At 31.4% G+C, this 27,800-nt stretch overlaps 2 protein-coding genes, 1 non-coding gene and 1 pseudogene across 5 annotated transcripts; 2 read left to right on the forward strand and 2 right to left on the reverse strand.

Annotated features, from left to right (window-relative positions):
• Positions 1-263: 263 nt before the first annotated feature.
• LOC113872118 lies at positions 264-5,215 on the reverse strand. Of its 3 annotated transcripts, none has more exons than XM_027509399.1 (7): positions 5,146-5,215; positions 3,721-4,240; positions 2,842-3,014; positions 2,569-2,647; positions 2,234-2,461; positions 1,340-1,512; positions 264-752 (listed from the first exon to the last, which is right to left on the reverse strand). In XM_027509399.1, the coding sequence occupies exons 2-7, from the start codon at positions 4,201-4,203 to the stop codon at positions 695-697; spliced, it is 1,194 nt and encodes a 397-aa protein (XP_027365200.1). In that variant the 5' UTR covers positions 4,204-4,240; positions 5,146-5,215; the 3' UTR covers positions 264-694. The 3 variants fall into 3 exon arrangements, with proteins under 3 accessions (XP_027365200.1, XP_027365199.1, XP_027365197.1); XM_027509398.1 differs by having other exon boundaries at positions 5,037-5,210; XM_027509396.1 differs by having other exon boundaries at positions 5,033-5,210.
• A 963-nt stretch (positions 5,216-6,178) lies between these two features.
• On the forward strand, positions 6,179-6,250 carry TRNAP-UGG. The gene has a single exon. It is a non-coding gene; the product is annotated as a tRNA-Pro (tRNA).
• A 396-nt stretch (positions 6,251-6,646) lies between these two features.
• On the reverse strand, positions 6,647-10,493 carry LOC113872413 (annotated as a pseudogene).
• A 15,444-nt stretch (positions 10,494-25,937) lies between these two features.
• LOC113871721 (ripening-related protein grip22-like) lies at positions 25,938-26,423 on the forward strand. The gene has a single exon (XM_027508819.1). It carries the CDS (start codon positions 25,938-25,940, stop codon positions 26,421-26,423), a length of 486 nt encoding a protein of 161 aa, XP_027364620.1.
• The last annotated feature ends 1,377 nt before the right edge of the window (positions 26,424-27,800 follow it).

The raw sequence follows: 27,800 nt of genomic DNA on the forward strand, positions 1-27,800 counted from the left end.
AATGATTAAATTTCAATAAAAATTATATTTTCCTTTTTAACATAATCATATCATCTTAATGAAATAAGAGAATCCAAATCCATGCCAAAAAGGGTAGAGCATAATTGCCTTCGTTGTGTCTTTATTTCCCTTTTTCTTGTACACATGTTGTGGGTACATGATCAATGCTGGTTGCATCACATGCAGTAAATGTTCAGGACTATGTTTTCTAGAATTGTTTATCCTCTGTTTGACTTGTATTGATCCTAGTTAGTGTTCAAATAGTCAATTTTAAACATTAGCATGGGTGGACATCATCGTTATTCGTTGGACAGAGACACACAAGGTCATTAACTAGACAGGACATACTCTCAATGACTGCACCACTACTCAGGGAAAGGGATTTCTCGAACTTGGCAAGCATTTAACCTAATCATAAGTCATTTCGTAAGCGATTCTTGTCTCTTTCTGCAAGTTATTCTAGAAATATGAAAACTTCAGCCAAAAAAATACATTTAGTAAAGAAATATGGTTTTCTTTATTCTGAACGAGCTAAGCTTGCTGCTTCCTTGTATTGATTGTGTATGGTTTTCTTTATTCACCTATAACTTTGAGCATTTATTTGCACCTTCTTTAGCAATCTGTCTCGAGAATTTGCATCAGTCATGGAATTGTCCAGCAGCAGATCTCTTGAACATGGCTCTGCCTTTAAATTTCAGCTTCCCCCGTCTTCTGTTTCCCAGAGAAAGCAGGTATATGCTGCAAGAACATTGCTGCAAGCAGAGAAGTGGTAAACAATAGGATCTTAATCGAGTAACGGGTGTGTTTGGAATAGTTCATGGACATTTTATGAAAATAACTCGTGATTCTTATAAGCTTTTTATAGTTTATTCCAATAACTTTCGTGGTCAAACTTATGGCCCAACTACTTTGTAAAAAAGCTTATTGAACAAGGACTTAATTAAGCTGTGTACCCAAACACACTAAATCTCGAGAGACTTTTCGGGAAAAGTTATTGAATGATTTTGCAAGGTCAGAGTATAAATGATGACTTAAAAAGTTAGGAACTTAAGTTACTCAAGCTTACAATTTTAGAAACTAATTTGAGAGTTTACTTTATCTTAATTATTAATGTAAAATTTGCTTCTTTTCTAATTCAAAATAATGACATATAAAGAGTCTCATGCATACTGCATTGCAAAGTAGGAATAGATGATTCAATAATACTTTCAAAACAGGATTTAATCTAAATTTAGAAGTACCTGATTACCTATGAATCTTTCTCTTCCATTTTTAAGCGTTATAGATGTGGAGTAACATGACATTTTACATATCCTTAAAGATGTCTCCAAAATTTTACCTATCTCCTGGGGTAGCTTGAATTGCTTGCTCAAATAAAAACGAAGCCTTTTCCAGATCATGATGAAGTTCCCACTCTAGTTTAGCATATTCTGACATTATTTCACCATCACTGGGATCAGCTACTATTGCACGTGAGTAGTAATCCTCTGCTGCTTGAAGATCTCTCTTGGACTGTACAATAATTTAAAGAAAGAAGGGGGAGGACGAATACAATTTTATAAGGCTAAGAATTCTCTTACCATCAACTAAGGAATAATAAATCTATAATCAAGCGAATTCCCATATTTATCGTCGCTCTATAATGAAGATCACACATGCATAATTATATCAAGATAGTCGTCACTAATATGAAGGGGCTAGAGCAAGTCCTGTCCTTGTTAAAAAATTCATTTCAAACCAAGAGAAGCTCAATCAATTAATCATAATTTATCTTTTAATTGTTGCTTGTGCCTATTATTAACAAAGGTCCCATGAAAGAGGCAGGTTGTTTAAAATCATAAACAATTGTTATATCTAAGGATTTTCCTCTCAACAAACCCAAAAATATAATGTTTTAGGAAGAAAAGAGGATAAAAACAGTGGTAACAAGACTTTCTTCTGTCAAAATATTAAGACAGCTCAAGAAGCCTTCATGTGTTAGTCCATACTAAAATTTAGATATAGAAGCATCTGCACATTGTATGCTGATAGAAATGTCGCAGTTAAGGTCAAGTTTCTATCTTTTCTATCCTTTATTAGTTTTCAAGACAATTCAATTTTTATTTTGTTTCGGTGCTCGTAACATACGCTTAAAAGATTGAAATCAATCTTGGTGTTGAATTGTGCCTAAGATAATTCCTAAAAGATGTGATTGTTACTGTGAAGATTAAAATAGAAAAAACTAAACCCTCACCTGAACCAGAAACTGAGCATACTTTTTCAGAAATAAAGGATTGTTTGGATTTTCATCAATCATCTTCTTAAGATAATCTTCAACATTATCGTCTTCACTGCAATTAGCTGTTGTAATATTTGCTGCATCAACCTCTTGTCTGGCTGCAGGGATTGAGAATGAGCTAACTGGGTCACTTTCTTCTTTGGAGGGTTTCTCAGGCTCAGTCTTTTGTTTTTCCATGTCACTCTGCACTCAACTATAAACTGTGAGTATTGAATAACAAATGTGTGTCATTTAGAAGACAAAACATCCCCTTGGGGGAAAAAAATCAAGAACAGAAAAGAAAAAAGCACCTGAATTTCAAGATTTCCACTTTTGTTCTCATCATCTTCTGTTTCCCAGAGAAAACTAGTATATGCTGCAAGAACATGGCTGAAAATGATATGTTACTTTAAACGTTTACTGTTTACTTTTAGTCTTGTCAAACTCAACATTTTGCAAGTTTAAAGAGAAGCTTCCAATTTCTGCAGGCTACAATGAGGTTGAGGAGCAACTTTAAGACCAGCACTAACTGATCATATTTTGAGTCCTTTTAAATGAGTCAAATAGTTTGGCAGAGTGCTTACCTGTCTTGAGGTGCAGCTTGAGCTGCACGTTCAAAATAGACCAATGCTCTATCCTTGTCATGGTGGTTCTCCCACACCAACTTCGCATACTGCATCAAGATTTCACCATTGTTAGGATCCGCTTGGGTAGCACGAAGAAAGTACCCCTCAGCCCCTTGATGGTCTCCATTAGACTAGCAGTAGGTGGTAAGAATTAGATGTCAGCATTTGAGAAGAACTGTAAGGAACATCATGCTTGTCCCAATGAAACTAAAAGATATGATGATTAATAATAGTTTCATAACCATGTAGGTCTCCTAGAAACATAATTAACTCTTACATCAATTTTTTTTTAAAACAATGACTTGTCCTAATGGCTCTGAAATTTTGGATCATACGTGTATTGATTTTATTTTATTTTTCTGTTTCAGTAAATCAATTTGTCTTTATTTATTTAATTTTCCAAGAAAATGTCTAGAAGGAGGGGAGGTTCTCAGCGCTGGATACAGTTTATAAGGACATCTGTAGCAGCTTGCAGTTTTTCCAAATAACCCATTAACTTAGTGAAAATTAATGAAGTCTATACCTCTTAAGCAGCACTTTTACTTTATGAAACACCAGTGACAATAATAAGTTCATGCAGAGTGTGGGGTCTGATTAGTATGTAGCTAGAGCATATAGTTAAGCCCCATGGGATTTATTACATATATGTAAGGTTCAGTGTCTACTGCCCTTATCAATCCAAAACTATAACATGCACTTTATGTCTTTTGTTGAATTGAAGAACATACAAACTAAACTGAAATCTGCACGGATTAATAAGTTTCATCAGAAACGTTTTCTGTCCAAGAAAGCAACTAATTGAAAAGAAAAGAAAACCATAAAAAATAGACAACTCACCTGTAACAGCTGAGCATACTTTTTCAGAATCAAAGGGTGGCAGGGATACTCATCAACCATCTTCTTGTAATACTCTTCAAGATCCCCACTTTCTTGCAAGTTGGGATTAAATATATCATCAATTATAAGGTTATCAGATCCAAACCCAGTTCCATCAGCCCCAAGCCCTGCTGCCAGATACATGGGTGGACTAGCTGGTTCAACATCTTCCTCCTCAATACTCAAATTCTGAATCCCACTTGACCAATCATTATCACTCTCTCCTTCCTCAATCAAATCCATCTTGTTCCTCCCAAAGCTGAACTCGCCACTCTCCGTGCTTTTCAAACTCTTTCCAATCAAAGCACTTCTCTTCAAAACATCTTCTGGGTCGGTGTCATTATCACCATGAGAGTTGTTGTATATTGCAAATGATGGAGCTGAATGCAAGGTTGACTGAAACTCATCCTCCAGTGCTGACTTGAGACTATGAATCTCATCCATGAAGCTAGCAACAAGGTAGTCCAATATCTCTAAGCAGCTATTAGATTGTTAAAGTTCAGAAATCAGAATCATGTATTGCTAGCACTAATATGGAAAGAGACTATGTTCTTGAAAAGTGGGGAAAATGACTGTTTCTAGTTAATCTGCATTTTGGTCCACGCTTTTAAACAATCTTTTGCTTGCTTTAAGTTACGAAGATCCAAATCTAGCAATAGAATCTTCCAATGGAAATTAATAAGACTGAAGATGTATGATATACAAAATATTTTGGGAACCGAAAAAGAGATTACCACTTCGAAACTTCTGGTGAACAACGTGCTAGTTTGATAACATACTATTTTTGAATGGTTGGCTAAGATAACACCGTCAATATCATAGTAAACATATTTATTGTAATTTTTAACATTTTTTTTCAAAGCTATTGTCATAAATTGCCTGAATTTAAGGGCATTAGCATCTAAAAATTATTCAACTTTCTCAACAGTATTATGTGCTCCAGAATCTTTAATATCCTTTCTTGAGTCACCCAGCTGAAGTAAATTTTGATAGAAGATCGGCTTAATAATTTTTTCTATTGCCATTAGATAACATCCGAGTCAATTTTAAAATATCCCAACTTATTTATCTGGTTAGAGGCAAGCGACAAATAATGCAATAGATTTACGATTATTTTTCATATGGTATAAAGTGAATGACATGGTCATATATTCAAAAGTGTAACATAACTAAATCAACCTAGTTAACCGACTAGTATCCTAAGAACATGCACACGTAAAAGCTAATTTTAGTTTTCAATTTCGAGTTATGCGAAAGAAGGTTAAGATATTACCCACAAGAAGCAAGATGAACGTGATTTCGTTAAAGAAGCGTAGGAGGAAAGTCTCTAATCACATGAAAGTAATTAGATTGGTCGTAACTTGTATAAGTCTGCCCTCTACTCAACTTTTTAGCACCACACCGCCAACGATGAATGTGGAATAACTAGAGCTATTGCTACCTAAAAAACTATCTACACGACGATATTTTTACGAAGGGAAATGATTTTGATTTAGTGATATTATACTAATATTTATTTGTTTTCAAAATTATATTTACTTTTTATTTATGATTTTTCTACATGTATATGTTTTCCAAGCTTCCTTTAAGATTTTTAATAGTTTTATAAATAAATTTATTCCAGTGTTTTTTTTTTTCGCTTCTATAATTATTTTTAGAAGAGAAAAACTATCGCCATTATTTTAGGCCAATTGCTTGAGGGCATATGCAGTGGTGGACGTGTGAAACTCGGTCCAGGAATACACATGGGTTGGGTATCCCTTGTCCTTGAAGTGTTAATAAGCCTAATTTTCTAGTCCCTGAGGGAAACTACCAAGCAGTTCTTATTGGGCTGAGAGTGTCCGTGTATAACTCCACATTTCTAACCTAAACCCAAACAATTAATAACTAGTTGGTAAAGTTTTTATTACGACAATTAGTTGGATTTTTTAATAGGTGGAGCATTTTTTTGGGTCAAAAGTTGTGCACTCTCCCAAAAAAAAAAGAAAAGGATTATTTTTGGTCAATTTCCACAAAGAATGGGTTGAGTTGGGTCACGATTTACTATTAGAATTTTCTTGAACCACACAACTCAATCCAACCCAACTAAGATTTTAATTCTTGCTTAAAAAATGTATTGCAAGTAGTTAAAGATTTGCGGAGACCCCAACATCTGTACACAGAGACACGCGAGAATATTAGTATTGTTTTTAATTTTGGGTGATACATATTATAATATCTTGCCATTGAAAATGTAATAGAGTAATGTGCTGTAAGTCATTTGATCTCAAAATATAAAATAAAAAATTGAAACCAGTGACAAATAAGTAACCCTGGTCGTTTGTATGCAATCTTGCTATAGATTGCAGAGTGTGGCATGAATAAACAAATTTAAGAGAAACCAGAGATATATTTGGCTTACCTCTCACCACCCCAATGTGGGCATTTGGTCTAGTGGTATGATTCTCGCTTTGGGTGCGAGAGGTCCCGAGTTCGATTCTCGGAATGCCCCTATTTTTACATATTTATCTGCACATTTATCATTCACAAGTGTGTTTTGTCGATGACTAGCCACAAAGACATGCACGGCTTAACAGCTTGCCTGTATTAGCCTTTACAGTTGAGCTGCAAGCGTTTATTTGCATCTCTCTCCACAAGTTTGCAAACATCAGTCACAACACCAAGAATATGGTGAGTGATCTCAAGTCTAACCACAACATTTGAACTTTACATTATAAACTGAAGTAATATTGCTAAATCAACTATATGATTTCAAATTGAATAAGGAAGGAGGCTGTGAATTGTTGTCCATGATGCCTAGGGCCCAAAAATATAAATCTTTAAAAAAATGTATGAAGACAAATATTTATTCAAATTCATTATACATGTAGCATTAGCAATTGTCTTACATTAAATTTACAACACTCGAGATGTATTTCATAATAACCTACATATCAAATCACATGCTGTCTGATTTGATGAAAAAATGGAAAATAGAAACTAGTATCATACGAACAGAAGTCACTTCAATAAGCTCAATGCGTCTATAATATAACATACAAATAGATTTATAGGGAGAACTTGAGCTTCAGTTCTTTGATTTAGAATGTTTTACAAGCCAATCAACGACTGTATCAATATTGGTGGAGTTTTTCCAAGAGACCATGAAGCAACAAACTTCTCTATCATTGATGGATTTGAGACCCCTGCACATATGAAACAATATTATAAGTCAAGTACATTCTGAGAGCTAAATTGGTTAAATAAAATTACCGGGTGCAGACAGAATAATGCACATTACTTAGTGGGATATTCATAAGGTAGCAGAAGTAAATATGATAACAAATTAGCCAGCTAAAGTCATTTGAAATGGCATGATTTGACTAGTAATTTGTACTTTATCATAATGGAAATGTTTAAGCAAACTTTTGCTTTAGTCAGTATCATACTCAACTTGGCTCGGTACAATTGACCATCTTATACATCTGGATAAATACTTACATTTGCTCGTTAAGTCTTGTTTAGTATTTACGGTGAAAAATGACAGTTTTGTAAACAAATAATTCAAGAACAATCTGGGGACTGGATTAGGTTTTCTTTGGGTTTTTTTAAGTGTGTTATTAACGTAACAATAAAATAGATGTCGCAAATTAAACAATTTAGCAAGAATAGTGAATATAAAAAGTGTAAACTGAACCATAACGTAGAGGTTTTTTGCGGAAAGTGCTAAGTACGAAACTAAATTACAGAAAGGAAATAAGCAACAAACTAGAATTAAAATGCGGAAGGGTAAATGTGCAGGAATGTAAATATGCTGGAATGTAAACGTACGACTCCTCACAACGGCGAACAGCGGCCACCGTGGGTCTCCTTGTAGCTGGTGTCTGGCGCGGTGCAGGGTTTCAGCGTTTCAGATAAGTTAGGTGCGGTGTCTGAGTGTAAAAAGTCGTCTTTCGTAAAATGACACTTTGGGGTATTTATAGGCAGGAAGATCACCACCGTTCTCCTCCTTTTGCGGGTATTTCTTAGTAACTGCCTTCAACTGTTATGTCCATTATTCACGATTGCTTGTGATCGTGCTGTCGGTAACTGTTGGTAACCGCTATCACCCACAATCTTTTCTTTGCATAGTTGAACCTTTGCCCAGTGTTGGTAACTGCTTTTGAACTTGACCTTTCAAGTCAATTTTTCTATCTTTCAAGTTGTTTTGAGAGGATCTTAAAAGGCTCATTTAGTGTTATGGTCTTAGAATAATTTCTCCTTGCCTTCTCTTTTCGACTAATTCTGGAGTTTTGAGAGCTTGTCTTGATCTTGTGAACTTAGAATATTTTCTTTACTCATTCCTATTTTTCAAGCAATTCTGGAGTGAATCTGGAGCTCAACCAGGTTTGTGGACTTAGAATATTCTCTGACCACTTCTTGTTTTTCGAGCAATTTTGGGTGTCAGGAACTTTAAAACTCCTCCAAATTTCTCAAAAAAAAAATCGTTAGTTTTGTGGATTTAGAATATTTTCTTGTCAGTCCTACTTTTTCGAGCAGTTTTAGGTGTCAGTGGCTTGAAAAACTCTTCAAAACTTCTCGGAAAGCCTTCAGTTTGGTGGACTTAGTATATTTTCTTATTAGTCCTGCTTTTCGAGCAGTTTCAGAGAAAAAATCAACAAAGTGACAAAAACTTCTAAAATAACTTGAAATGTGTCCTTTTTGATATGACACAAAAGATCTTGGATAACTTTTTAATACTTCTTAGACTTATTTTTTGGCTCCTTCTTGACTCTCAAAATTCCGTCGAAATGTGGCTTGCTTCAATATGATTTTTTAACTTAGAAAATTTTTCTTATCCTAAACACTTAGACAAAGCCTTTGGTTTGTCAATCTTGTTACCCAGAATAAGCACAGGAATCCCATTTAAAGAAGGTTTACTCAACAAGTCATGAAGTTCACTTTTAGAGTCAGGTAAGTTGTCATGATCAGCTGCATCAACAATATAATTGCAGCTCCCACCATAAAAAATTGATAATATTCATAATCTAAGATTTTGATCATATAGATAAAAACTAAAATGAAAATTACACAACAATACAGGAAAACAAAAAGTATAAAGTTGAAATTTGTGATGCCTTGGATGGAAACAATAAAGACTCAATTACACTTTAGGCAATCTTAGTTTCACTAAAATTCAATTTTGGTACTCCTTTCAATTTTAATCATATTATCCTAATAGTTTTCATTTTTCACATTGATGCAATTAATTCCTTCTGCGATGGTGATGTGGTAAATGATCAAGTGATGTGTCACTCTATTTTATATACTCTGCTGGCTGGAAAAGAACATGGCGCAATGCCACATGGCAGAGAGCGGGAGTTCATGCTGATCTCAATAAATCTCTCAGTCAAAGAGCTGCAAGGTGAGGTTTGCAGCAAGATTGTTCATGGGAACTTATTTAGAAGTTTAAATTGAACGATCATTCATAGATTTCAGTATGGGAAAAATATATACTAATTTCATGTTAAACAAAGTATCATACTTCATCTTTTTCTAATTACAAATTTTTGTGGGATTACTTTTTCAGTTGTCAAATTTGAAGTTTCTCATTCTTATTTCTTTAAAAGTGAAAAAAAAAAACATATTATAGCAGAAAATATTGAACCAAATGAGACAAAAGGCAGTGTTTTGACATATTTTGGTAAGAAGGGCATATGAAATTTTTTTGTAGTAAAGAAAGGACAGTAATTCAGTCACTGATGCAATGATTGAGTGTTTCGCAGTGTTAGAGGGAATAACAATAGCTGAAACAGCACAGCATTATCGCTCCCACATACTGCGAAACCTTGGTTGACCTCCAAGGTCCCATAACTTTACAGTCACGTTCCCTTTGGTTACCTTTTTCATATTAAATCCTACCTGTAGACAAAAACTTCAGCAATTAACTTGGCAGAGAAATAATTAAGCAAAAAATTGTGGAAATAGAACAACACATCTAGGATGTAGCACGACATCCCCCAGTTGTACAGTTACAGTGATTAAAGAAAGATAGTGTACCGTGGGAATCATGTCCTCACTATATCCACCAGTCTTCAGCAAAAGGAACCAAACATAATTAAACCAGGCATCAGCAAGGTAGGAAAGGAAGAAATAAAATGGAAAATTAATCATGTAGGTCTAGTTACATACTGCAATAACATTTACAAGTGATGTTTTCCCAGCATTCTGAAGACCAATCAAAGACAACTCCATTTCATGCTTGAAAAAGAGACTACCGTTGGGCAAGAGAAAGAAACAAATTAAATAATGATGATGATAATAATAATAATAATAATAACCACACCATAAAGGTCACTCAATCCTGTTGAATGAAATATCACAGAAACAAAAGGAGCATTTCAGTTGATCATCACATCACCAATCTCTCAGAAACACTAAGGTAAGGACTTGGCCCCAATTAAACCCTTCACAAGTATTGAAATAATTGGACATAAACGAATTCCACAGTATCGGTATGCAATGCATGAAGCTCAAAACTCAAAAGGACCCTCTCGTACTCGATTAGTGCTTTTCATTTATGCATTTACTAAAAAATACTCATCGACTAACACAATCCACGCTACATGGTCTTTTTTTACCTCAAGTTTCATGTGATTGATCATTCGTGAAAACAAGCAAAGTAATACAGTTTTAAAAATTACGTAAAAACGAGAAAGAAAAGAAAGAGAGAAGAAGGTAAACCTTCGCAACCAATGCACGAGGCTTCCCACAACCACAACCCCATTGATTAAACGCAAATGTCTTCCTTTCGATTTCAATTCTCAACACTTCTCTATATGTTAGCCCCTCACCTTCCTCTCTTTCAAAAAGTACAACTAGAAAACTCCATCTTACGTGTACGCATAATACAAAAACGTTTGATATATTGAAAATTATTTTTCTAACACCGAATAACGATAAATTTAATTAGATCAAATACAACATTGCAAAAAACAAACACGGAGTATTATTTTTAGTAAGAAAAATATTATTTCTAAAACATATGTAAAATAATAAGATAACTAATAATAATTTAAAATTTCTCAAAAAGAAAACAAAATTGAAGACATTCCCTGTAAAACGGAATATATATTAGACACGTGGAATACATTTTCCAATAGAAAAGCACACTACACGTACAAAGGTACCAAACAAAAGTTGTCAACTACTCAACTCAACAATTAAGAATATGCTTTTGTCGGCGTTTTCCATCACTTTTTAATAAGAAAAATACATTGAGAACCAATGTCTTTAAGATATTAGTTTTAAATTATAAAAAATACTCGTCTCATATTTTAATATTGTTCAGCATTTATAAGATACTGATCAGAAAAAAAAAATACTAGTTGAGAAAAAGATAAGTACATGCTTGATAACTTATATATATTTTTGTCAGAATGAGAAATATGATTTTTAAAATTTGAAAAATAATATTTTTTTCATAAATTTGAAAAAATGTTATATTTTTAAATTAAATATACACAAAATTATATATTTTTTGTTATATATTAATAGTAAGAAAAATATTAATAATACACTTTTTAAAATACTCTTAACTGTTGATTAAAACTATAAAAAATTATTAAAATAAAAAATTAAAATATAAATGAGAAGTATGAGACACATATAATTTTTAATAAATTAATTCTTCATTGTTTTGGTCAACCTATTTACCGGTCTGAAACCAGTATTTGGCGTTATTTTTGTTTTATTCGAGTGGAGCTTTTAGGTTTTGGTGATTCAACAACCAGCAAGAAGGCCAGCGGGTTCACTGGGAACAAGCCCAACGCAAAGCTAAGTAAAAGGGATAGGATCGGGAGAAAATTTGGGATCGCAGACAGAGGAATTGTTGCTGTTCCCAGCTCAACCGTTTGAGAAGAAACCTTTTTGGTAACTTGTTCATAAATTTGTGATAATGCTTGATCCATGTTTGGTTAATGTAAAGTTAAATGTATATATAATTTTTTTAAAATTTAAAATTTTAAATAAAAAACAAAAATAGTCAAATTTATATATATATATATATATATATATATATATTTATTATCTAGTATTCTATTATTTCTCCTTTATATTATTAGGCCACCTTTATAATTCAAAGAATTTTATTTTATTTTATTTTTATTTATCATTTTCTGTTGATCAAAATTTTTATTCATTAATATTCTTCAACCAAAATATTTTTTTTAACATAAAATACACATTCAAACTTAACTTATTATTTACTTATTTATTAATTTTACTATTATTATTAGTATTTTGCAAGCTTAATCTAACTTTTTAAACTATTATATATGACAATGCTTTAAAAATCTTAATTTCACTAAAATATGCCAAACAAGAAAAGTACCTATCAAGTAGCAATAATCCCTCAAAATCATAAACTAAAGATTTGTATAATATAGTGTATTAAAAATGGTCTTCCAAAAATTTGGCATATGGAGATATATGGCAGCAGTATAATATGTATGACTTTTGAATTATCGTGTAATATTGTGGTGACTACCTTTACGGGTAAGCCAGTCGTAACGTCGTAGGTGAGTCTGTGGTGTTTGATAATGGTGCATGGTAGAAAATTTGAGGTAGACTTTATTTGTTTGCCTCTTTCCCAATTGGATGTGATTTTGGAGATAGATTGGCTAGCCGCCAACCATATGCTGCTGGATTGCAATCTTTGGTGCATCGATGTTAGAAATTCCTAAACTTATAAGTCGAGGTGCATGGAAGAACACGATAAATGTTAAGGCCTTCATGATCATGTTCTCAATGGAAACTAAAAGTAAAGTGGAGCTGGAGTATATCCCAGTGATGAGGAACTTCTTAGAACTTTTCTCTGAAGATGTCTCAAAATTGTCGCTGGAGAGAGAAAGAGAGAGAGAGAGTTCATGATTGACCTCATTTCGGGAGTAAGCCCGATTTCTGTGGCACCATATAGGATTTCATCATTGGAGTTGGCAGAGGTCAAGAAGCAAATAGAAGACTTATTGCAAAAACAATTTGTAAGATCAAATGTATCACCATGAGGAGTACCAATGCTCTTGGTGAAGAAGAAAGATGGGAGTTTGAGGATGTGCATAGATTATAGGCAATTGAACAAGGTGACAATAAAGAACAAGTATTCACTTCCCAGAATCGACGACTTGATGAACCAGTTGAGAGGAGCAGTAGTATTCTTGAAGATTGACTTGAGATCGGGATATCATCAGATCAGGGTGAAGGATGAGGATGTACCTAAGACGACATTCAAGACGCGTTATGGTCACTATGAGTATTTGGTGATGTCGTTTGGAGTGACCAATGCGCCTGCTGTGTTCATGGACTATATGAACAGAATCTTCCATGAGTTTTTGGATAAGTTTGTGGTGGTGTTTATTGACGACATCCTATAATTGAATTTTTTAAGTGCAAAAGAATATAAATTTAAAAACTTTACCAAATTACCTATTTGTAGGTTACAAGTAAACAATCTTGATCATTGATTTTTTTATTATTTCATCAACAGTAATACAATATTGAAAAAGAAAATCCTTTGGTTTTCAATAATGAATGCTTAATTACGTTTAAGCTACTAAAAGGAAGACTGATTCAGACTCTTATCCTATGTGAACCTGATTGGAACTATCCATTTGAATTGATGTGTGATGTAAGCGACTATGCTGTGGGAGTTGTACTTGGTCAAAGAAAAGACAAACATTTTCAACCTATTTATTATGCCAGCAAGACCTTAAGAAGTGTTCAAGAGAATTACACAACAACTGAGAAAGAATTATTAGTTGTCATGTTTGCTTTTGATAAATTTTGCTAAAATTTAATTCTTTCTAAAGTTATAGTTTATGCTGATCATTTAGCATTATGTTATTTGTTAACCAAAATTGATGCAAAACTTAGACTAATGAGGTAGGTCTTGTCGCTGCAGGATTTTGACTTGGAAATTAAAGATAAAAAGGGTTCAAAGAATTTAGCTGCTGACCATTTGTCAAGATTGAAGAATCCTAATATGGAAGAACTTGACGAAAAAAGCATTAATGACAAATTTTGCAAATTATTTGGTTTCTAAAGTTTTACCATTAGAGTTTTCATATCAACAAAACAAGAAATTCTTTTCTGATTTGAAATACTACTTTTGAGAAGATTCATATTTATTCTGCATTTATGTAGACCAGGTTATTCAAAGGTGTGTGTCACATTATGAAGGATGGAAGATACTTGGACACTATCATATTGGTCCTGCTAGAGGTCATTATTCTATGTATAGAACAACTAAAAAGTCTAGAATCTGGATTTTACTAGCTTTCTATTTTTAAAGATTCTATCAGGTATGTTGAATTATGTGACAATTGTCAAATTTTAGGTAATATTTTTCATTAAAATTATAATATTTTGTGTTAGTAATGTACTAAATATTATTATTTTTAATAAAAAAAATTATTGTATTAAAAAAGGTATTTTAATAATGTATGTTATGACAAAAAAAATTTAAGAATTAAAACCAATTTGAAGAATTTTCATATCTTAAATTAATGGATTAGTTAGAGAAAATAAAGAAAAAAATTACAATATTAAATATAGAATCCTACTATCGTCAGCCTAAAAAAGTAATATCAAGTCTCACATAGTTAGATGTTGTAAAAAATATAGAGACCATTCTTAAGGTTCCTTGTAAGAACCAACTGATTAGTTTCTTGAGTTTTAACAAAACAAGAATTAATATGAAATTCAAAATAAACATTGTTGTCTATAGCAAATTGAGAAACACTTGCAAAAGGAATATGAAGTGATTTGCATAAAAAGAGAGGTTTATTGCATAAAGAAGATGAAAAGAAAGAGTTAACAATTGATTGAATTTTGTAGCTTCTCTATTTGCAACTTGAAGCCTGGTATCTCCATTGTAAGAGGTTTTATTGCATAAATTGCTACAACCTGGTGTGACATGATTCATTGCATCAGAAGCAGGGTACTAACTAGGATCATATAATGTTTTAGGTATATTGAAGTTTTGAAAGATTGCACTTTAAGTTGTTACAAATTTAAGAGTTAAGTGGTTAAAAATACCGTCAAAAAGGTTATTATTATTTAAATTGAAAATTTGACTAGAATCTTGAAATTGTGGGTCAAAACTGTAATAGCAATTGAGTACGATATGGCCAAACTTACCATAAACCTGACATTGAGGTCTGTTTTGAGTTTTGTTGCCTTGATTATTGTATCTCCCTCTACCTCTAAAGTTAAAAAGAATATTTGTTTTATGCAATAGGGTTCATTCCTCTATGGAAAATGTATTTTGAATTTTGCATTAACCTTGAATCTTGATTTTGTGTAAGATTTTCCTATACAATAGAGAGGAGATCATTTCTTTTGTACTTTTCTATTCTTTCCTCTATGGTCATTAACAAGACTTCAATCTCAGTGATTGAGTAAGGATCAGTTCTTTGATATTATGGAAATGACAAGAGGATCATATTCATCAAATAAACTATCCATAATAGCTTCGATGTATTCTTGTTCATCAATTGGAGAACCAATAACACTTAATGTACATGTTATTTTCTTGATGGAGAGCAGTTATTAATGGAACTTGATTTCTTAATATTCTTGAGTTTTTGTCTAAGTTGGCTAATTTAAACTCATGTAATTATGGCAAAACAAACTTTCAATTTCTTCAAAATTCGATAGGAAAATTCACATCCTACCATGCAAGTACGAGACTTGGTGACATAAAGGCAAGGACCTATGCTAGGGTCAATTGATCTTTCTACTCTCATTTTTTAAATGTATCAGAGACTTTTTCTTTGGTTGAATTTTTATTTGAGATATATATATTTTTTTATTTTCCTCCTTCATCTTTTTTACAAATAAATCTTTGCAAATTGTGTCCCTTGATAGTTTTCGAAAAAATAATTTAAATATGGTAAAATATAAACAATATACAGAAAATATGATTTTTTGGCAAATGTACGTGAATATGGCATTTCAAAAATCTAACAAAAACTTGTAACCTTGAGACTGAAATGACATGACTATGAGCTTGATAGGCATATGAAAAATCGTCATAGGCCATCTTTGACCCTTCCACTTATGAATGCATATAGGAATCTTTGAAAACCTTTTGAAAAATTACTATTGGCGATGTTTGACTAGGGAGCACTGTTCCAGTGGCAAAGTAGTCGTTATACGTAGTAGGGAATCTCTAAAAAATTGTCATTGATGATCTTTGACTCCTCAAAAACGTGTAACAATGCACTATTCCTTATCACGTGTGTCAGCCATTAAAGTAATTAAAAGTAGCTAAGGGTGACTATAAATCTCACTCTGATGCAAAAGAAGGCATGCGTGAGGAAGTGAGGGAGAAAAAACGAAGGAAGAAGAAAGAGCGTTCTGGGAGTATTCTGAGATTTTTCTAGGAGCATGAAGAATGAGTGTTATGAGTGAATGAAAAAATATTTGAGTGAAAGATGGTTAGAGATATTATATGTGATTCAAGTCAGTATATTTCAGAAAGTATCAGTAATTTAAATATAAATGTTTTAATTTTTATATTTTAATTAAAATTTAAATTTGATTACAAATTTATTATAAATATTTATGATAATGTAATAATTAGTGAGTAAGTAAAAATTACTAAATATACATTTATGGTATTGTAATTAATTGTTATTATTGTATTTATGTTGATAAATAAATAATGTTAAGTAATAATTGAACATATTTAATATAAAAATAGAAAAGTTTGAAAAAAGAAATTTTTTAAATCAAAATAATAATTAAATTTGTATTAAACTAATTTATATTAAATTTTGTAATTTATTTTTTTGTCATTTATTAACATATTGTAATTCATATTAAAGTGTTATTAATTTTTTTTCATATAAATTTTAGAACATTTGAGATAATTAGTTAATAAATATAATAAATTACAATATGTATTTTTAAAATTGTTATTTAATTTTATTAACATAATATTCTGTTAGTAAGGTAGTAAATATCATAATTTATAATTTGTTTTATTGTTTGTTTATAAATTTCAACTAAATTATTTGTGTTGATTAATATTAGTTTTTTTATAACAAGAAATGAGACTATTACAGTCCCTTCATTTATCCATAATGCCACTTAGAGAATAAATAAATGAAATTTTACGTGATACTGGGTTTCATCAGGTTTCTAAAATTTGTCATACGCAAATCAATGGTCCTTTAATTAATGCACTTATCGAAAGATAAAGACCTGAAACACACACATTTTATTTACTTTGCGGAGAATGAACACTTACATTAGAACATGTTGGTATGTTACTTGCACTACGGGTTGATGGTTTACTAGTGATTAGGTCAACTATTCCATTTTCTGTAGTAGTTCAAAACATGTGTGATGAATTATTAGGCGGTAGACCGTCAATGAATGATATTGAAAGATCAGAAATCAAATTAAAGTAGTTTACACAACATCTTGGTTGGCTTCCTGTTAATTCCAACATTAGAAGAGCATACCATGCACGCGAATATATACTTTGTTTGTTGGGCCATGTTTTAATGCCAAATAGAAGCAATTCAGTGGTACATACAAAATTCTTACAATTACTGGCACATGTGAATGAAATTGGGAAATATAGTTGGGGTCCAGCATGCCTTCATTTCTTTATAGAGGCTTAGATCGTGGTTCACGACTTAATGCTAAAGAAATTTGTAGGTGCGTAATATTGTTACAAGTATGGGCCTAGCACTGATTACCGTAGTTGACACCAATCCCTGGTGAACCAATAGTATTTCCACTTGTTCTGAGATGGAGAAAAATGCAATATCCAGCAAACTCACCATTTAAGAATGTTCGGATTATTAGATCAGCACTGGATTAAATGAGTGTTAATGAGGTATATTCATATAACGTTATTGTCATTATTAACATATTTAAATTTTGTATTTGTCATATTATAACATTAATATTTGCTTATTTAATGCAGTTTCTATAGCGACCATATGAGAATGATGATATTGATGCTTTAATTTCAGATGATGTAAGAAGAGAACATTTTGTATGGTCAACTGTGAGCCCTTTGATTTGTTTTGAAGTTATAGAGTGGCATGTAGCTGATCATGTCATGCGACAATTTGGATTTGCCCAACCTATTCCTTGACTACCTGAAATTTTGGAAGCAGTTCATAACAAAGATTTACGAGGCATAAGAGAACCAAAAAACTAGAAGATCATTTATGATGATTGGGTCATAATGTGGGAGCATCGGTATCAGCGTATCTTACAAGGATTGCTAATTAATAACTATTATTCTTCTGATGAATATTGGACATAGTACATAATTTATGCAGTAAATTGGCTATGGTTATGCCCATAGAGGGAGCAACTATCACCAGAACAACAGCTATTCCCGGATGAGCCACTACTTTCCCATCCTAAGGAAATTCCCATGAATACATCATCGATACAACATCAAAATAGGTGATTCAACACACTACATCATCATAACTACACATCATGAACTTGGTCCTAGAGCATGAGGACATTGCCTTCGACTGTGGTTCTCTACTTGACAAAGACTACATCGTTTTGGTCTTCTTATTTCATGCATATCTATTTCAGTAAGAAAGCGAGTTGATTTGGGAAGACCTTTAACTGTGCACTTTAAGTTGGGATTAGGACAAAGTTTTGGTCCTCTATAATGATGCCATGTGCTTTCATTCCCAATTACTGCAAGCTTCTTCTTATAAACCTTGCAAACTTTCTTGATTGTCTAGGCATTATCAACATAACCATGCCAATCAATGTTTTTACTACAACATGCAGCAACTACGTGACAACATGAATATCTATTAGTATGCATATCATCACAGTCGCAGTACATTCGTCTGAGATCAACTTTATATTCTTGACTGTTTGATAACTCCTGAACATGAAAACTCTCACTTCGTCTATCAAATTGAGTTACACGCAAGTTTCTTGCACTTAACTCATTTGATTGTAATCGAGTTGTCACATATTCGGAGAAAGTATGTTTAGCATTTTTCCGTGCATATGCTTCACTCCCTTTATGAGCAAATAACTCAGCCAATCGGAAGTAAGTTGCTCTTAACAGTCCAGTGATTGGAAGATTTCAACCACCTTTTAACACTAAATTAATGCACTCAACCAGACTTGTAGTCATGTGACCCCACCTATGACCTCCGTCAAATGCTAGAACCCACTTCTCAAGGAATTTCATCAACCTAGTTTGAGTAGACCTCCCCACGTTCTTGTAATTTATCATAATGAATATTGAATTCACGTTCAGTTCTAGAATAACCTGCAAAAATTGATACAATTCATATTAGTTAATTTAAAACATATATTAATTCATATAATATTTTTACTTAAAATACATCAGCATCGTGATACATACCCATACAGATGAAAGTTTATGCAAATATGGAGCCTTGAATCTTTGTAAAAAAATTGCTGCAATATGCCGAATACAACACATGTGAAAGGCTCTCGGTGGTTCCCACTCTCCATTGCTTATTCTTATTGCTGCACTAATTGACTCGTGTCAATCTGAAATTATACCAACACCATCTTATGTTACAACGTGTCTGCATAAATTATCAAGGAAAAAAAACCAGGCATCTGAAGTCCCCCCCTCAATAATAGCAAAAATAATTGGCAAAATATTATGATTACCATCTTGTGCAATAGCCACTAAGAGAACTCCCTTTTATTTTTCATATAAATGTGTCCCATTAACTTGCACAAGTGCTTTGCAGTACCTAAATGCTCTAATACAACGACCAAAAGTCTAGAACATTTGATAAAATATTTTAATATTGGAAACTAACTCATCCGTACGATAGCCATCGATAGCATCCAACTGAACAATGGAACTTCGAACATTATCACACATCACTAAACACCATTGCGACAAGACTTCAAATGAGGCTTTCCATTGACCATAAATTTTTTAATTGCTTTTTGTTTTTCCATCCATGCTTTTTGATATGTTGTTATATAGGCATATCGAGATTGAATTTCACCAATAGCGAGTTTTATCTTAAAGGAAGGATCAGACTCAACCATTAGCTTTATACATTCTGCAATTGTGTCTGAATCTAATTTAGTATGATACTGAGAAATCCTTCTTTTTGTACATGTGTGCGAGCCATTGTACCTTCTGATCTCTCAAATAAACTTGTTCCTTCTAAAACTAGCACGAAGAAGCCATCTACAATCTATTCCATACCTCACACATTTACAATAAAACATATTTGGTTCTGACTCAACTACTTTATAGTTCACTCTGTTTGCTATACTGTAACACTTAATTGTTCATATAACAGTCTCTTTATCATTAAATTGCTTTCCAACATACAAGTCTCCATCTACATAAAAAAAAACCTATGAAATGCGAACACAAATATAACAAATTAAAAAACTATAATTTAATTTATCAACAATATTTTTAAAAATAATACATACTTAAATTTGCATACTCTGAAAACTCAATTGCATGCATAGCATCAAGATTTAACGAACGCATAAAAGGTGGCTCCCCAAATGGATGTTGACCAATCACTATATTTGACAAATAGACCTCATCATGATCATTGTAACATCCTCACTTTCTTCATTCAAAATAATAAATTTTTGTAGCGAATGAAAAATAATTTTATTCTTATTCAGGGATTTAAGAATTGAAATAACGACAAAACTTATATTTTCTTCTTATGAAAGTTTCATAAGATTTCCATAAAGGTTTAGAACTTCTAAGGGAAAATTTTTGAAACTTTAAGGTAACAAATAAAACTTACTCTACTTCTATCAAATTACTTGATTGGTATTGAACACATATAATATAAAGTCTCCACTAAAAGTATTTTCAAAATATTCATTACAACAAAATTATCCAAGTATTATAAATTCTAGAATCTCACATTGAAAATTATTTACAAATCTTGAGCAACATAAGATGCAATTAGAATGAAATATTACGATTTTGCAAACTATTCTAATCCCTACAGAGCAGCCTTCCTTCTAATACCATTGAATTATGATCTAGGACGGACCAAACATCTTTGCCTCTTCACTTTCATTACCTGAAAATATTAGTAAGGGTCCCACCCCACTAAATCTCTAGTTATCATAGGCAAAATAATTATATATATATATAGTACTAAAAATATTTTCTAACATGAATTGAATTAACACTAACACTCAAATCATATCAATCACTATCATAACGGGGTACACTCAACAACAATCACTCACATTTGCAAACTTTCATACTGCATCTTCTTACTAATTTGTACGCCATAATACATATATTATCCCACGTCGATCAATATATCACAATACATGTGTCCTAATCACCCATCGATGTATTACAACATCATGTACACTACTTCATGTACACCACACTTTCACATTAATTTTACTTTCATATTCAATGCCTCTAGGATCCCTAGAGGACTTCATAGCTTAGATAGCCTCTAGTTAGTCTCAGCAACAAAGATACACGTGTGCTGACCTAACCCCTTTTAGCAAAGGTATAGTCATAAGTCTTCAGGAAATTAGTGTGTGGCCTGTGAATGTTTCCACATCCAACAAATTATTGTGCACTCGTTCACACTGAACATTCATCACCCTCATTTCCCTAAGATTTTCTAAATCTTCTTCAGACTCTATACTCCTAGTATATCTCTGTAATTATCTAAACTCACCACCAATATTTCTCATTCTTTTCTACACCTTTTTCATAGGGCAACATATCACAATACGTGAGTCCTGACCACATAGCTTGATGTATTACAATACATATATTCTAAGTGCACCATTTAGTCATACCACAATACCTATATTACAATCACATCTATTCATCTATTTTGATTCTCGTATTATAGTCACTTTTCTCATAATTTCATCATCATGTTATATTATTTCATTTCAGGCATCAAAATATATCGTCATTCAAGAGTAACATAACACTTTTTCATTAACAATCCAAGTCAACCATTTTCACATATCTCATTCATTCTATCACAGAAGATCCTCAAACAAATCTATACATCACACAGATCAATACAATGTGTTGGAGGTCGGACACCTCCGGACTCAGCCCAATCGTACAATCCAACATGCATGTTTTCTCATGGGTAATAGGATTGTCTATCCTAAAGTTTGATATAGTCCGTTATTAACAACATGCTCACTATTCCAAAACATTAAATAGCACATCCCAACTACTCCTAACAATATTTGCTTAGTAAAATCATAGTATTCCTCAAAGACGGTTTTATTTAGAGCCTTTATTACAAGTTACATTTAGATAGTTATAGAAGTAGGTAAGGGTTTTCCATTTTAAACTACCCAAGAGAAGTTAGGGTTTGGGATCAACTCTTCTTACCTCGAATCGAAGACCAAAACACAAAATCTACAATAGAATAGCCCCCTTCACAGATTTTTGTCCCTAAAATGTGGAAATTCCCATGAGAAACCGAGAATACAAGGAAAAAGGGACAAAAAATCAAAAACCCTAACTCACAAACTTACCTCTAAGTGTCCCAAACTCGATTTCAATCTTCAATTTAGTTTTCAAACAGATTTGGAGGCAATTTAATCTGTAAGAACAGGTTGGGAATAAAGAGAATAGAAAGGGAAATAAAGAGAGAAGAGTAAGAATGTATTTCCCGAACCCTAGACCCTTCAAATACCCCATGAGTTGCGACATTCTCGCTATAGCACGATATTCTCACTGTAGCGAGGCATCTATCGTTGCAGCGACACTTCCTCTCGCTACAACGAAAATATCAGAGAAAACTGCACTCTGATTTTTGTAAAATCTCGCCACAGCGAGACTGCACCCAGAAATGTACCATTCATTTTCACTCTCTCGCTGCAATAAGGAACCTCTCGCTACAGCGAGAAAGCCACAATCTCACTCACTCCTTTCTCCAAGAGTCTTCTTGCTACAGCGGGAATCCTCTTGCTACACCAAGAACACCCTAAAAATACACACTTAACCTACTTTTAATCAGTTCACTACATCCAATCTCAATGCACAATCAGCATTCACATTCATCTCATGTATACACATATATCCACATCATGTATTCACACCCCATCCAATACACATCATCATCAAATATCTTCATCTTCACTCAACTCACAGCTTCCATATTCCTCTTCTCAGAGTCACCACTTTAATTGTTAGCAATTACCCATTTTACATCTCTATTTGGTACAATGATTGCATATGTTTCCTCAACATCTTCTTTATCAATGTTAACTTCAATATCTTTGAAAAAAACATATAACTCAATGGTAGGAGTTGGTGGATGACACTGTTGATGTATTTGAAACATTTGTAGAACATCAACATCATTCGTTATTGGAAGTGTTTGATATTGTATAAAACCTCTAAATATTGATACTGGACACCTATAAACAATACTTTTCACTACCTTTAGAAACTCAAATACAATATTTTTAGTCAGCCAATGTTGCAGTTCTCCAAATGATACATTCTCCCTCATATATACTCATGTTGACATTTCACACTTGAATAATACACCTTTACAAGTATTTGTAATAATCTCATCATTAAAGTAAATCAATAAAAGTACACTCATTTTTTTTTATAATAAACTCACTTTCTCTATCTAAAATGTTTCATCTCTGTTCACTCTCTATCTAAAATTTTACTCTTGCAACTTATAAAGAATGAAAAACTCAATATTTATAGGCAAATATCATAAAAGCTGCCATTGGAGGTTTTTAATTTTTTTCTAATTATTTAATATCATCCAAAAGTTATTAATAAAGATTTTTTTTTATTTATTTTTAATTTTTTAAATCTCAAAAATCATCACTGACGATTTTATGTATTTTTTAATTTTTAAATATTTAAAACTTACTAATAAAGATTTATATATATATATATATATATATATATTATTTTTTAATTTTTTAAATTCTAAATATCGCCATTGGCAATTTTATAAATATATAATATTTTTTAAAATATCACCGTTAACGAATTTTTTTATATGATTTGATATTTTTGATTTAAAAAATATCATTGGCAAGATTTTATAAAATCTTATATTCGTGTAATAAATAAAAAAATCTCATATTTTTTGTATTATTAAATATAAATATCATATAAAAAAAAAAAGAGCCGATAGTTTTCAGTATTTGTTGTTTTTATGTGAGAAAGCTTCCATCATCCAATCCAATTTGATACTAACAATAACATATAACACTTGTATAATGGGCTGAGATGACCTTACAATGGCTGATACCATAGCAATAGATCAAACTCTAGTATATATAAAGGTATTTGAGCAGTAAGAGTTTAAAGAAAGAAAATAAACACACACAAAAAACACTGACTAAAAACAATATTATTGATGAATCACCATTACAACCCTTGAAGATATTAAACACTATATATATATATATATATATAAATTGAACTAAGAGAAAAACTAATAATAAACTTTATCAATAATGTGATCATTACTTTCAACATGAGACTTAATTTTTAAAGTTATAATATAGAAAAATTATCAATTTAATTAAAAAAATTTGCACATGTGTAAATTGCCTCTTTTGTATTATTAAAATTTTAAAGATTTATAAAAAGAAGTATTATTGCTATATTTTCTCATTATTTTAATTATATAATTAGGAAGATTTATATTTTTTGTTGAGATACTTATTTTAATTAAAAAATGAAGAAATAATTTCATTCCCAGTCATCATAACGAAGAGGAAGAGGTCATCATCATCCCAATAATGTGACCAGAAATGACCGTAACTTTTCATTTTTGTTAGTAAGGAGTACCGTCGTGGTCGTAGTATCCATCAAATGACCTCATTAACACGCTTTGTCCATAACCACCGCAAGTTCCGTCGGACCAGAAGACTCAAAAAGTTTCCTGTGGAAGAGAGATAAAATAGAGAAGAAATCTTTTAAAAAAATGAAAAATGAAAAATATGTATATCTAATATTTAGATGAGTTAAAATAAAAATAATAATTTTTTCTGTGTGTTTATATTAATAATTACATTAAAATTATAAAAGATTGAAATTAATTAAAAAATTTTTTTTTTCGTATAATATTTTTTAAACTATATTTTGTATTATTCTAATTTTTTGAAAATAAAAAATGAAATAAAAAACCCCTTTCGTGTAAGATTTTCTCTTCCCTTCCCCTCTCTTTCGTGTTCATTTCTCTTAAAATTGAACATAAATTTTTATAAAATTTAATAGCTTTTATTATATATTTATTAATAATTAAATAGTAATATAAAAAATTTAATATACTATAATTATAATCATATTAAATTAAAATTATTTTTACTAACAAAATTTTGAATGAAAAGAATGCTCATATATCTATATGTCTATTTTTTTAAAAAAATATTTATATGTTCATTATTTTTAAAAATAAGTAAGGGGTTCTAAATTTAAGACCTATTAAATATGATAGTCTGATAAATTTAAATTTATCAGAAATTATTTATAAAAATTAAGTAGTTAAATGAATTAAATTTCTTTCATAAGTTAAAAATAATTTATAATTTTCTATTTTTATTAAAAAATTCGTTTAAATTTTCCAAAAATTAAAAAATAATTTTAATTTATAAAAAAAATTTATTAATTTTCTTCTTCTATTACAATCTGTAAGGTAAAAATATAATCAAACCTTATAAATTTGAATATTCATTTTGACGAAGAAATTTTTAAAAACTATTATTGTTATTCATAAGTTAAAAAATATATTTGATATTTATAATTAATATTTATTTCAAATTAGTTCTTATTTATAAAAAAATTGTGATTTAATCTCTGTATAAGTTTTTTTTTGTGTGTGTTTTCTGCATAAGTATTTATTCTATTTTGATTCTTAATGTTATAGTATGATTAAAATAATAGAATTTAATAAATAATAACTTTTATTAATCATATTAAAATAATATAAAATAAAACGTATTAATAACTTTAATATATTTTATTAAAGACTAATCTACAAATAATGAGTATCCTATAGTGCAAATAAACCGGATATTGACGAAAGCCACCAATTAAACCATTGTTGAGCACAGGTAAAATACTACCCTTGCCTCTATTATTTATAGAAGCTCCAATGGTTGAAAGAAAAGTAGATCACGTAAAGTGAAGCATTAACTTAAGCATGGCAAAGGCAAACATATTGGCGTTCGTGCTTCTCTTTAGCATTCTCAACCTCATAACTCTTATTCCCCATCTCGCAAACGCAGAATCATGCAGTTCCAATGGCCCAAACTCCCCTCCATACAATCCCTCTGGAACACAAGCCACTCTCACTCTCAACAACTTCGGCAAAGGTGGCGACGGAGGAGGACCCTCCGAATGCGACGGCAAGTACCACCCGCTGCCACAGCGCGTGGTGGCACTGTCCACTGGATGGTACAAAGGAGGTTCACGGTGCGGGCGAATGATAAAAATTACAGCGAGAAATGGAAAGACTGCGATGGCGAAGGTGGTGGACGAGTGTGACTCGGAGCATGGATGTGACGCCGAGCATGACTACCAGCCACCGTGCAAGAACAACATTGTTGATGCCTCCAGAACCGTCTGGAATGACTTGGGACTCAACACCGATGATGGTGAAGTACCAGTCACTTGGGCCATGGCCTAAACTAAAGTCTCCTCAAGATTGGGATATATATAGAATAAGGACAAGCGTGTATGAAGCTGGTTTTATCATAACTATAAGTCTATTTATCCATCTTAATTTGAATTAATAAATTTGCAATGTTCTCCTGATACAGTCACGGATTTGTATTAGAGTTATGTTGTACTTGCAGATTCCCCTTCAAAAATACAATGAAATAAAATTGTTCTATGCGATAATATTTGTTTTAACTACTTTAGTCCTCACCTAGTCTTTGGTGCAGAGGTCAGTTTTAAAGTTTTAAGATTTAAAAATTAAAATAAGTTTAAGTTTTAAGCTAAAATTTTAAATTCAAATTACACATATCATTTCGTGGTTCTCAAATCTCAATACAAATTTGTTTGGTGATGAAGTTGATAATAATAAAAATAAAAATAATAATAATAATAATGAACTTGTAGTAGGTGAAATAAGGTGATAGTATTGACCTTGACGGTGATCATGGCAAGGATGGTTATTTTGATATAGTGTGTGATGACAATAATAATAGTTGATTATTTAGTAACAAATGGTGATACACATGATGGTATACAATTATTAAAGCTTCTTCAAGAAAAATGATAGAGTTGAATAATTTGTATTTATAGTTAAAAATATTTCTTTTAATTTTAAAATTGCATTAAAAGTGTTTTAAAGTTAATCCAACTTTATTTTATTTAATTTTTTAATGTGTGTATACTTAATAAGAATCTATGTATGGTAAAATTTTATAAAAAATCACATCATATTATTGAATTGAATACATTAATAACATTAAATACTACCATTTTTAATAATAAAAAATTACTATTTATTAATATTTTATTGTGTGTCATTGAATGCATATTAAAATAATTTTTAATTAAATGTATTTTATTTTAAAATTTATATTTAAGACTTTATAACCACCTAAATAAGCCTGTTATGGTGCGGTAATTTATTTTTTATGACCTTTTTATGTCATCTTATTTTCTTTGAGACATAGGTTATAATATTGAAAGGTAAAAACTAGAGGAAATTTTGTTGTTCTGAGAAATTTGAGGGGAATTTCTCTCTTCTAAAATAATCTTTAAAACATCTATCTGATACAATAAGATGGGAGCATAGAAACAAAGTGAAAATGTTACACATACAAGACAGAGTAGTTCCAATTAGTTTAAACCTTTCGAATATTGAAAGATTGTTATCCATGAAGCGCATGAACTCTAATGGTGCTAGTGATTTATTATTAGTGAAATTCTTCCGACCAAAATATTAGTAATATATTAGCATTTTCAAAAATTTATTTAGAGAAAATAACATGGCGAATTATTTAATTTTCAATGAAAGTGCTATTTTATTATACAAAATTAAACTTTAGTA

The sequence above is a fragment of the Abrus precatorius genome, unplaced genomic scaffold, assembly GCF_003935025.1.
Source record: "Abrus precatorius isolate BTA unplaced genomic scaffold, Abrus_2018 Scaffold7, whole genome shotgun sequence".
Classification (NCBI taxonomy): Eukaryota; Viridiplantae; Streptophyta; class Magnoliopsida; order Fabales; family Fabaceae; genus Abrus; species Abrus precatorius.

Bases quoted from the DNA above. Each gene is read 5' to 3' on its own strand.
- LOC113872118 (XM_027509399.1), bottom strand. From the start codon at position 4,203: ATGGATGAGATTCATAGTCTCAAGTCAGCACTGGAGGATGAGTTTCAG. The intron at 1,513-2,233 runs GTGAGGGTTTAG...ATTATTGTACAG, and splicing joins ATGCTCAGTTTCTGGTTCAG to TCCAAGAGAGATCTTCAAGC. The intron at 753-1,339 runs GTAAAATTTTGG...CTCTGCTTGCAG, and splicing joins CAAGCTACCCCAGGAGATAG to CAATGTTCTTGCAGCATATA.
- LOC113871721 (XM_027508819.1), top strand. From the start codon at position 25,938: ATGGCAAAGGCAAACATATTGGCGTTCGTGCTTCTCTTTAGCATTCTC.